The 13,214-nt window shown below is 41.9% G+C and overlaps 1 protein-coding gene across 1 annotated transcript; it reads left to right on the top strand.

Annotated features, from left to right (window-relative positions):
- Positions 1–9,826: 9,826 nt before the first annotated feature.
- On the top strand, positions 9,827–13,129 carry LOC119738439 (protein C19orf12 homolog). The gene is made up of 3 exons (XM_038213335.1): positions 9,827–9,920; positions 11,808–12,010; positions 12,593–13,129. Exons 2-3 carry the CDS (start codon positions 11,851–11,853, stop codon positions 12,892–12,894), a joined length of 462 nt encoding a protein of 153 aa, XP_038069263.1. The 5' UTR covers positions 9,827–9,920; positions 11,808–11,850; the 3' UTR covers positions 12,895–13,129.
- The last annotated feature ends 85 nt before the right edge of the window (positions 13,130–13,214 follow it).

Below are 13,214 nucleotides of genomic sequence, written 5' to 3'. Positions count from 1 at the left end.
TGTCTGTAAATTTTCCCGTTGGTCTGTTAAATTGCATTTTGTGAGGCAGTCGCGTTTGTTAATGTGGGAAAACTGAGTTGAAAGACTTACCGTATAGTACACAGGCGAAGGCTGATTGTACTGTTTTGACAATAAATCATAATGGAATGAAACGTGAAGGTGGCATTTGCAATAAAAATGTTGAGTGTGTTACCATAAAATTACATAGTCTGAATCATGGAGGAAGGTCATTATGAAGGTACAGTATTGGACTCTTCAACAAACGTAAACTTGAACTTCTTACAATTTGCGAGACCTGCGAGGAAAAAGTCGATTTAACTATTTATTCAAGTTGGCATGGTTCAACCATAATATAAGCAAGGCCAAACAGCCAACAACCGCCAATAGTATTATTTATGCACTCTTCGTTATTCCAACCCAACATAGTTCAAAGATCACAATATTTGAAGCAATGCATCGATCCCTCGTTGATTTCCCCGATCATAGATCGGGTAGGGCGTAGAGTTGGGGATGAAATGTGGGAGATGAATGTAATTGGGGGATTTAGTTGAGAAGACATGCAGTTATAGAAAAGCAATTTCTGTGGTGCGATCTGAGGCAATTTCTGACCACTAACAATTATGTACCATGGCAACAGTCTGTAAATGTTCCCGTTCTGTTAAATTGGCATTTTGTGAGGCAGTTTCATTTGTGGGAAAACGTACTTGAAAGGCTTGCCGTAGTACACAGGCGAAGGCTGATTAAGAAGGTCATAATTAAGTTTCAGTATATTGGACTTCAACAAACGTAAACTTGAACGTCTTACAATTTGCGAGACTGTCTGCGAGGAACTTGTCGAGTCAACTGTTATTCAACTTGGGGCAACCATCTATATAAGAGCAAATTTTACTCGGCCTCCGAGGAAATGTTTGCTCCTGAAACGATCTGAGACCGCGGTCTTTCGCGACGCCAAAATCGCTCCACGTCCGTGGAAAAATGTGGAGGGTTGTCTTCCGCCGGATCGGACACATTTTCGTTGATTTTTTGTGTGACTGCGTTTAAGATCTCGATGTTTGAAGCAATGCATCGATCCTTCGTTGATCCCAGACAGGCCCCCGAAATTATAACGCAACACTGTGGCGGGCAGCGAACTCACAACGCTCAGCCTTGGTGGAAGTATGGAGCTGTATTAACACACGATGGAAGCAACAGAGCACTATACACGTCACTCACATGCTTGTGCTTCAAATCATGCAAATAGCGAGCACCGTAGACCCAACCTCGTTTCCAGGGTGTGGAGCAGGCTGCAGTACGCGTTGCCATCGACAGTTTTGCATCGCCCGGAAATACTACGCAGTGTAGACTTTCGATTGGTCAGACCGCGCAAGGCATACTAAATGTGCAGTCCTTCTGAGTATTCGTTTCACTCCGCACAGGGGCGGCAAGCAAAGCACAAAAAAGAATAGGGACACTTGGTGGCCACGCACCATGGACAAAAAATATTTTACCAAGGTCACCCCATAACACAATTTGGTGAACGCTTTGGCAGTACGGCCGAGTAGAACACGTAAACGAAACCCCTACGTTGACCTCGCTGACCTCGCACAGTCTAGACACGCAGAAAAGGCCAGCACGGGGGGCGGCCAGGCAGTCAACGTGAAAGCGCACACGACGGCAAATTCCTGCGCAAAACGCAGTCACGAAAAATCGACGAAACTGATCGCCGGTCCGTACGGGAAAATTAGGACGACCCGAAGCGTCCGACCCGGCGGAAGACACCCTCCGCATTTTTCCACGGACGTGGAGCGATTTTGGCGCCGCGGGAGCTCGCGGTCTAGGATCCTTTCATGAGCAAACATCGTCTCGGGGGCGAGTAAACTTCTCTCTTATATATATAGATACTGGGAAAATATGCCTATTTCCACGGCGCGTTGTAATGGATTTCGACTTTCGAGCCATGGTTTTCATTCTTTTTTTATGTCAGAACTCTCTAACCACTCATGGAAAGAGTAACTGAATAAAATGTATATCTTTCAAAAAAAAATCTGCCGGGGAGGGGGCAAGGTGCCCCCCCCCCCCCCCCCCCCCCCCGGGATACGCCACACTGTACGCGGGGACGCGCTGGCAATAGACGTAGCCATTGCTCTATCCGGAAGCCGGTTTTGGACAGTGCCTTAAACAAAGTGTTTAAACCCTCCAAGTACATATTTATTCCTTAGTTTACATATTTTTTTTATGAAAGCATACTAACAAGTTCTTAAAGTCCAGTGTTTACTACAGTGTTTTATTTTGCACGTCGCAGAATTCAGTAGAAGGCGCTTTGTTGACAATAAATCATGTTGAGATATCAAACAAAACTTTTAAAACTTCTACAAATCTTCAAAGCTATACGGCGGTAATGAGTTTGAATAAAATAATGTGCGCATCATTTTCTTCAAAATTGCAATGTATCTTTGATATTCTAATGAAATTCGGAATCTGGCTCATTCACAAACTGCAGCACTGACAATCGTCAATGGACCTTCAAAGTCAAAGTCATGTATGCATTAATTTTTTAACATGCTGACATAGTTAACGGATGCACTTTCTCATTCGGGGTTTTCCCCTTGTTGAGCAATGTTGCCTTCACTAAAGGCTGACGTCATCAAAAGGCAAAAAGGTCTAGTCGGGGAAAAAAATCAACCATTGTTCACCGATCAGCATTATGCACTGCAATTGAATTCCACTTTGCGTATTCTAGGTTCTATTAATATCAGCCAATAATATTGTGCCACGACATTTTGTCACACGTTTATGGGTCCTTTGTTAGACGTTTGTGAATGGCTAATGTTTTTTTCCCAGCTGATATCGTTTGTAGTATCGAGGAAGGTAACCCAAGATATTTGGAGTTGGCTTCGCGAAGAAGCTCACCCGAACGGGGTCTACCCGATGTTCCCCAACACCTATGTTCCCCAATACTAAAAATCATGTTCCCCCAAATCCTTAGGGTTAGGGTTAGGTTTCGGGTTAGGGTTAGGGCGAGATGATTAGGGTCAGGGTTAGGGTTGGGAACATAGGTATTGGGGAACATAGGTATGTACCCCCCCCCCCCAAACTAAACAATTATTTGGCAATTTGTCAGGCCTTTTGATCCCTACGATGTTCTCAGGGAGAGCACTCATGGATCTGTGGTGGCAATATCGCTTTATTCTAACACAGCTGGAAAAAGAACAGGGGGGGAGGGGGCAGGGGGGGGGGCTTCTGGATACCCTGCTGAGGCTAACACTACATCATGATCAAAAGTCCGTCTCTTGATGATCGTGCGTACGGAATGGGGTTAACTCTTACTGTAAAGTATATCAAGTAATTACTGTATAAAACTATTGCAAGCTAGTCTTGTATTATTCATTTGTATTCCGACCTTTTAAATCGCTAGTAATTCCTTACACCGAGGACCCCACAGGAATCCTTTTTCATACCTATAAAGTCTTATTTCTAAAAAGTGCTATACTGAAATCGCCAGAAGTTCCAAGCTATCCGCAACATACTGAAACCAAGGAAAATGGAAAGACAGAAACAGCTCCCATATGACCATAGGGCCCACACTGTGATCAGAACAGCATATCGTTGGACAACGTCAGTAATACTCACTCGGAAAGGTAAATGCCTACTCATCGGCTAGACCAATGAAAAAACCATCAAGTTAATGACATAATGCATGGTTTAAAACTGATGGAGATACTTCTCCACAAATTGTAAACTGCAACTGGCTTTCACTACTGAATAGTTCAGGATCTTTAGTTATATATTATTGTGTACCTTCTTCTTTATTAAAATTATCGTTGGACAGTCTTAAGAAATAGAGTACAGTTGCTATGCATGGAAAGGTGTGTATGATCATTGATCAAATTAGTTAAATTTGAGGACGTAATATATGTAAAAGTGTGTATGATCAATGAGTTTAATTAGTTCTTTTTCTTGGGACAATCTTAAGAAATTTAAAGCGCATGTGATCATGTGCCTTAGTGTATGATAAATGAGTTTAATTTGTTCTTTGGATCAAAATACTTTTTTAAATGACAGAAATCTGTTTGGCATACCATGTCTGCCACGTATTTTTCACCTAAATCTGTCTATTTGTACGGGCATGACCGAATTCTGAGAATTCTGGAGATTTTTTTTGTCAAAAATGACGGTGTTTTGATAATGCTTATTCGATGATCAAGCAAGAATTATCAGGCTGATACGAGGTCAAGATACACAAACACCCGCAGTGTATTCCTCCATAAAAGATGGACATTTTACCCTTTAAAACTGGCTCATTCGCAAACTGTTACTGCACTGACGATCTTCAATGAACCTTCAAAAATACATGTATGTATGAATTAACCCTATACACATACCATGATGTCATAGTGCAGTTTCTCATTCGGGGTTTTCCCTTGCTGAGCAATGCTTGTCAACACTGACGTCAAGGGACAACAAGGTCGAACAACCATGCAGCATTAAATATGCAGTGCCGATCGAATCTGCGGTTCTGGTAATTGTATTTTCATTGAATGTTTTAACCTGTACAGTATATACCGTCTGTTTATATATTCAATTTAGATTCTTTTTTATGTGCAAACTGAAAAATACAATTTCATGCTAACATGATGAATACATGTAAAATTGAATTGAATTGAATTGAATGAGTAGACTTCTTGTGCACTCGGTGTTACTAACCATAGCCAAACACACCTCCAAGATGGCTGCTGAGTGCAATCAATCTATAGGTTACACACCTATGTTTCGACACCCCTGTCACCTCACTGCTCATGTTCCTAACCCTAACTCTAACCCTAACCCTAAACGGGCTAACACAATCTAATGTGCGGGTTGTCGGAACATAGGGGTGTCGGAACTGATAGGAACATAGAGCAGTCACCGATCTATAGATTGCAAGCAAGGCTGTGTCTAGTTTTCCATGCTACACTGTACTGGCAGACATCATCAGTTGTATGAGGGGCTGGTGGTGGGCAGAGGGTCCAAAATTCATCCCCTACCGGGAAACAATTCCAAAACGGGGACAGGACACTAGACATAATCTGATGAGAGGTCACTTTATTAAATTAATTGAAGCAGTACCAAGCAGATGCTCTTTAAAAAAAAATATACCGCTTTTTTAGGCCAATTAAAGTAATAGGAAGAAAGAAAAACCTATCCAGGACCTATTACTGTCATTTGGCCTGATTTAGCCAGATTTCTCTCAAGAAATAATAATTATCTGTAAACTTAACCTGTTTTGAGTGATTTAATTTCTCCAGTCGGGGCTCCCCTAGTTACAAGTGCTTTTTTGCAATGTTCAAGGGGAGCTCCGTGAAATGAGTCGCCAACGTCAGAGCGGTGTTTCCCCGACAATGGTTGTGAAACGGGAAGAAGGGGTAAATCCCTCGTGTAATATGTTCATTCTGGACGGTCGACGCGTCGCCAAAAAATACCCAACATGCACTGCATGTAGCACAGTATCGTGCACAGCCAAGTGACGTACGTGGAACTTGGAAGGATCTTTCCATACTCCTGGTAATGTATAACTTGCATGTTATTAAAATACAGGTAATTTACTCGTTCCCAAACGGATGTTAAAACGATAATAGTCATCCCGATTTCATTAGCCTCGTACTGATGACGTCACGCATTGATTTTATACACGTTTTATAATCGAGATCGTCCTCGATTTGGTTCCTGTCCTCGATTCACCGATGATGTTGCACGTGTGTGTCCTCGATTTACACCATAAACAAACGCAGTGTATTCCTCCATAAAGATGGACATTATCCAATATAACTGGCTCATTCGCAAACTGCAGCACCTTTAAAGTTATGTATGAATTAATCCTTTAACACGTTTCCCTTATTGAGCAATGTTTGCCTTCACTAGTACTGACGTCAAGGGGCAAAAGGTCGGAAAGACAACCATTGTTCAAGTTCAACGATCGAATTCCACTTTGCGTAACGGTATTCTAGCAGTTTCTAGCTGATATTAATTTCAGCCAATGATATTGTGCGAGGAGATTTTTATTTTTTTATTTTTTAGAGTTTAAGGGGTCCTTTTACAAGGGGCTCCGTAAATTGTCACTGATGACAACCCAATGTTTTTTCCCTCCAGATGTATAGTATCGAGGAAGGTAAACCCCACGGAGTGCATTCCCTTGCCCTTTGCTTGTCTGCAACATCTACGCCGGACAACAAATAGGCCCAGGGACTGCATATACATGTTGAAATCATGCCAATATCACCGGACGATCTCATCAAAGTGCTCGTCGAAATAGTACGGGAGAGGAACTCTGCATACGAAGACACACATTTGATAAAGTTCGTAATATTGGGGGCAATGGGGGCCGCTCTTTTTACATTTGCCGGTTGCTGGGCTGGTGCTGGAGTTGGTAAGCTATAATTTGTATTTAGTTGAAATTTGCTTTGCGAAGAAGCTCGCCCCAAACTAAAAATATACATTTTGTCAGTGTTTACCGAAATCTCTCAGGCCTTTGGATCCCTATGAGATGTTATTAGGCAGAGCATGGATCGTTGGTGGCAAGACTGTTTTATTTCTATAACAAGCCTTAACAAAGAACTCATGTTTATCGAATACGAGAACTAGGAGAGGCTAATATTAATAGTGCAAAAGACGACGACGACAATCAAAGTACAGAATAAATCCAATTATGAAGAGCGTATTGTATCTTCTCAGGTTCTCTGCTGGTTGGCTCATTTGGAGCTGCAGGAGGAGCCGCCTGTTGGCTTTTCCACAGTCTGTTTCTGGATAAGAAAGTCAAGGACGCCTCCTATTTCCTCACAGCCATGAACAAGGAAAAGAAGCTTCAACTCCTGCGGCGTTTCCAATCGAGCATCTTGATACTAGAACTAGATGCGTGCAGTGTCGAGACGTTACGTGAACTGCTACAGGGAGAAAAGTCGCAAACCATGCAGGTACTGAAGACTTATTTCGACAACGTCTGGGGAATGGATGTCAACCAATTCGCAGCTTTTTAGCATGCAAATAAGTGAGGTTAACACTACAGCGTGACCAAAAGTCCGTCTCATGATGATCGTGCATACGGATTGCTGGAATATGGTTAACTCTTTACTGTAAAGTATATCATTAGCAGGCGCGGTTCTAGAACCAATATTTTTGGGGGGCTAGCACGCTGGATCCAGAATTTTTTTCAGGGAGGCGTGCTGAAATGTAGACCGGTTATTTTTTTCAGACACTTAGGCCTCCAAAAATCAATAGTGTTGGGGGGGGGGGGGGAGGTTTTGGGGCTCATGCCATATTTTTAATGGGGAGTGCCAATAAAATCCTAAAATCATTCACACTATATTAACTAATGCACCCTTGTCACTGCTATTTCTTCTTTAGGGGGAGACCGTTCGCATGTACATCACAATCCTTCTTTTTGCTAATGCAATTTTCTTTTTTACAGAATTTTTTTTTTTGGGGGGGGGGGGGCTCGACAAAATTTTGGGGGGCTACAGCTCCCCTAGCCCCCCCCCCCGTAGAACCGCGCCTGATAGTATTACTGTATCAAGCTATTGCAAGCTAGTCTTAGATTATTCATTTCTATAAGAACCTTTTAAATCGCTAGAAATTCCTTACACCTAGGACCCCACATGAATCCTTTTTTTCATACCTATAAAGTCTTATTTCTATAAAGTGCTATACTGAAATCGCCAGAAGTTCCAAGCTATCCGCAACATACTGAAACCCAAAGAAAATGGAAAGACAGCTATTGTCACGGCTATTTCTTCTTTAGGGGGAGACCGTTCGCATGTACATCACAATCCTTCTTTTTGCTAATGCATTTTTTTTTACGGAATTTATTTGGGGGGGGGGGGGCTAGACAAAATTTGGCCCCCCCCCCCCCCCCCCCCCCCGTAGAACCGCGCCTGCTCACTCGGAAAGGTATAGGCCTACTCATCGGCTAGACCAATGAAAAAAACCATCAAGTTAATGACAACATGTATGGTTTAAAACTGATGGAGATACTTCTCCACAAATTGTAAACTGCAACTGCCTTTCACTACTGAATAGTTCAGGATCTTTAGTTATATATTATTGTGTACCTTCTTCTTTATTAAAATTATCGTTGGACAGTCTTAAGAAATAGAGTACAGTTGCTATGCATGTAAAGGTGTGTATGATCATTGATCAAATTAGTTAAATTTGAGGACGTAATATATGTAAAAGTGTATATGATCAATGAGTTTAATTAGTTCTTTTTCTTGGGACAATCTTAAGAAATTTAAAGCGCATGTGATCATGTGCCTTAGTGTATGATAAATGAGTTTAATTTGTTCTTTGGATCAAAATACTTTTTAAATGACAGAAATCTGTTTGGCATACCATGTATACCACGTATTTTTCACCTAAATCTGTCTATTTTTAATTGCATGACCGAATTCTGAAAATTCTGGAGATTTTTTTTGTCAAAAATGACGGTGTTTTGATAATGCTTATTCCATGATCAAGCAAGAATTATCAGGCTGATACGAGGTCAAGATACACAAACACCCGCAGTGTATTCCTCCATAAAAGATGGACATTTTACCCTTTAAAACTGGCTCATTCGCAAACTGTTACTGCACTGACGATCTTCAATGAACCTTCAAAAATACATGTATGTATGAATTAACCGTATACACATACCATGATGTCATAGTGCAGTTTCTCATTCGGGGTTTTCCCCTTGCTGAGCAATGCTTGTCAACACTGACGTCAAGGGACAAGGTCGAACCATGGGTCGAACCATGCGGCATTAAATATGCATTGCCGATCGAATCTGCGGTTCTGGCAATTTGAAAACTGTGTGTATAGATCGTTTGCAGTGGATTCGCAATTACGCATGGGTTTAATAATTTTAAGTAACATTTCTATTATTTATTTAATTGTATTTTCATTGAATATTTAATCTGTACAGTAAATACCGTCTGTTTATATATTCAATTTAGATTCTTTTTTATGTGCAAACTGAGAAATACAATTACATGTTAACATGATGAATACATGTAAAATTGAATTGAATTGAATTAAATAAGTACTGAGACATCTTGTGCACTCGTTGTTAATAACCATAGCCAAACATACCTCCAAGATGGCTGCTGAATGCAATCAATCTATAGGTTACACACGTATGTTCCGACACCCCTGTCACCCCACTGCTCATGTTCCTAACCCTAACTCTAACCCTAACCCTAACCGGGCTAACACAATCTAATGTGCGGGTTGTCGGAAATACAGGGGTGTCGGAACTGATAGGAACATAGAGCAGTCACCGATCTATTGATTGCAAGCAAGGCTGTGTCGAGTTTTCCATGCTACACTGTACTGGCAGACATCATCAGTTGTATGAGGGGCTGGTGGTGGGCAGAGGGTCCAAAATTCATCCCCTACCGAGAAACAATTCCCAAACGGGGACAGGACACTAGACATAATCTGATGTAAGGTCACTTTATTAAATTAATTGAAGCAGTACATGTACCAAGCAGATGCTCTTTAAAAAAAACCCTGCTTTTTAGGCCAATTAAAGTAATATGAAGAAAAAAAAACCTATACATATCCAGGACCTATTACTGTCATTTGGCCTGATAAACCATATGGGAAATTCCTCTCAAGAAATAATAATTATCTTTAAACTTAACCTGTTTTGAGTGATTCAATTTCTCCAGTCGGGGCTCCCCTAGTTACAAGTGCTTTTTTTCGCAATGTTCAAGGGAAACTCCGTGAAATGAGTCGCCAACGTAAGGGCGGTGTTTCCCCGACAATGGTTGTGAAACGGGTAGAAGGGGTAAATCCCTCGTGTAATATGTTTATTCTGGACGGTCGACGCGTCGCCGAAAAATACCGAACATGTACTGCATGTAGCATAGTGTCGTGCACAACCAAGTGACGTACGTGGAATCTGGAAGGATCTTTTCATACTCCTGGTAATGTATAACTTGCATGTTATTAAAATACAGGTAATTAACTTGTTCCCAAACGGATGTTAAAACGATAATAGTCATCCCGATTTAATTGGCCTCGTACTGATGACGTCACACATTGATTTTGTACACGTTTTCTAATCGAGATCGTATAGTATGTATAGTATCGAGGAAGGTCGTACTACGGAAGCGTATTTAGGACATGACCGAAAATATTTTTTAGGCCCACTTCTTCGCCCGGGCGGATTACTATTTCGCCCGGGCGGATTACTATTTCGCCCGGGCGGATTACTATTTCGCCTGGGCGGATTAGCATTTCGCCCGGGCGGATTACTATTTCGCCCGGGTGGATTAGCATTTCGCCCGGGCGGATTACTATTTCGCCCGGGCGGATTAGCATTTCGCACCTTAGGCTACATATATAAAAATGACGGAAATGTCTTCGAGCATTCCACAACCTCTTTAACAGGGTAATCCTATACGATATATAGCATTGCCAGGCTGTCAGTGAGTCAGTCAATGGGTCAATCAGTGAGATAATTGCAATGGCCCCTGGCCCTCTGGGCAAGAAAGTGGTCGTATCTCTAACACAGTTAATTATTAATAATATATGTATCTATAAACACAAGTGATATTTTTAACCATCAAGCAGGCGTGAAAAATTGGCATTCACTCAAATCAAATAATACAGGGTGAGTCCACAAAAAAACCCGAAACCAAATGTTGGGACCATTGTTTTAGTGAAGTTCTGCATATAGCACTTTCAAAATCTAGGATATAAAAGCCCAATTCATAAGCTTTCTTTTAGTACAAGAATCATTCAAATCACTTATGTACTTTTCAAGTTACGGAGTTTTAAACACAACCACCGTTGTAAAAGTTCTGTCCACAGATCACTAAAAAGGTGTGCATTCTTTCAGCAAAACGAAAACAATTTACACATATCCGTATGTGATTTGTTTTCGTTTTGCTGAAAGATTACTCAAATTTTTGTGATCCGTGGACAGAACCTTAAAACGGTGGTTGTGTTTAAAATTCCGTAACTTGTTCATTGGTAATTTGAATGATTCTTGTACTAAAAGAAAGCTTATGATTGGACTTTCATATCCAAGATTTTGAAAATGCTACATGCAGAACTTCACTAGAACAATGGTCACCAATATTGTAGGTAGTGGTGGGAGCGTACTGCTCGACACCCTGGGAACGAAGTTGAGTAAAATGCGGCTCTCTAAACTAAACAGCGCCCTCATATTGTGTCCATCAAATTTCGAAATTCGCTCGTCCCCCCCCCCCCCCCCGCCCTGCAAACAGGACACTGGGATACTCTGATGAATTCACGCTGTGATTGGTTGGATTTTGCGTTACCAGTGACCTGCGCGTCATCAAGGTTATGACTCTGCAAGGTTTGAAACGGCCGTTAAGACTGATTCATTACTCTTTTAATCCAGTTTAGAGATGTTTTTTTTTCTCGTAATAAATTAGGGAATTCTGTAAAACTTATCTGTGTTGTAAATTCACAATTCCTGTCACTCGCTCAGGCTCCGTTTCGAATCACGAACGGTCGGATTGCATTATGCGACGCTCAAAATTGTGTCCACATGGTCCGCAATGAAACACAAATCACATCCGGTATGGAATGTGCGCAATTCTATGGGAAGTTTTCGGATAGCATTTTTTGCACATTGTCTAACTGCGGTCTTGAACAGCTGCAGCCAGATGCTTGATACATAGGTCATAGGTCACTTCCTTCACAAGATTCTGTGAAGCTCATCAGAGTAAATTTCGAAAAAGCCAATTATGTATTGGGCATTTGGCTTTGAGTCGCGCAGTTCAGGAAATAATCCTAGACAGTCTTTATTCTCTATACTTAATCTGACTTGCGTTCAGCAGCTTTAGTCAACATTCCGTCTGAACCTGAAAGACACAAGACGCCATGCCAGTATCACCGGACAATCTCATCAAAGTGCTCATCGAAGTGGCAGAGGAGAAAAATGGGAAAAACGACGAGAAACGGAAAAGGAAAAGTTGGGTTGTCGCCATTTTGTCGACGGGAGCAGGCGCAGGGGTTGGTGCAGCTATCGGTGCTGGTGTTGGTAGGTATAATGAACAAATGTTTCGGTATAAGATTATTAGAAAATCATGAATCTTGTAGTGGTTATGAAGTGAAAAAGAAGCAAAGTTTGATCAATTCAATTTGAAATTTTATTTTGTAGGGTGCCACGCCCCAAAAGTAGTCTATGGAATATCCGCTTGCAGTGTCTGTGATATTCGCGCAGATTCGCCGATTAATAATACAAAACAACGTCAAGATACTGACCATTCAGCGGGCGCCATCTCCCGTAACCCGTTGTTGTATTGCAAAAACTTGGCAGCCCAGTTTACCAATCAACAGCTTAGTCCACATTTCTGATCGAAATGATGTCACAACTTCAAAAGTCGACTCTGATTGACTGAGGCGCTGGGTCGCATAAAAATGTGCATGCTTAGACATGATCATATACGTTGGATACGCACAGATGGCACCGTTGGACGACGGGTGAATACTCAGACCTTCTTTAAGAAAAATACATCCGGTGTAATCACACAATCGAGCCTCACATATTTTGAATTTCAAAACTGAATTAGATATGCATGTCGGAGGGTGTCCCGAATACTCACAGTTTTTGTCCTTGCAGGAGCCATTGTAGGCTGCGGTGGCGGGCTCGTTTTGGGAGGCGCCTTTGCCTACTGGAATCGCCAAAAGCTCCACACTGTTCCCGAGACACTGAAACCCTTGGGCAAGGAGAGGAAGAAACAACTCCTGGACCACTTTAAGAACCACATTTTGGATCTGGGTTCAGATAGCTGCGATTCTGCCAAGCTGAGAGAGCTGCTAATGGGAGACAGTAACGCAAAGGAGAGAACCATTAACTTACTGAAGGGATTCTTTGAAAACGTTCTGCTGATGGATGTTCACAAGTTCACCGCTTTTCAGTAAATGGTAAAACTAAAATGGCAATGTAAATTTCTTTGACAGTGCGGCGCGTTTTTAAGTTATTCGCTACCTCGTCCCCAGGTCTTATTTTCAGCCTCGTTTCCAATAGTAAGCCCTGGGATGGACACTTCCTTCCTGTATCCTGATTCGATACCGCAATTAGCAGGTAATGCATTTATATCGTGTATTTGGTGGTGTTATCCATCGTGTATTTCGTGTTTTCACGTTCATTGTAATTTTTACGTCCACACCTCAGGCGCGGATCTGGGGGGGGGGGGGGGGGGTGGGTCAACCCCCCAAGCTCTGCCCCCCCCCCCCCCCAA

The sequence above is a fragment of the Patiria miniata genome, unplaced genomic scaffold (assembly GCF_015706575.1).
Source record: "Patiria miniata isolate m_02_andy unplaced genomic scaffold, ASM1570657v1 HiC_scaffold_3, whole genome shotgun sequence".
Lineage (NCBI taxonomy): Eukaryota > Metazoa > Echinodermata > Asteroidea > Valvatida > Asterinidae > Patiria > Patiria miniata.
This window is presented reverse-complemented; position numbering and strand designations above follow the sequence as displayed.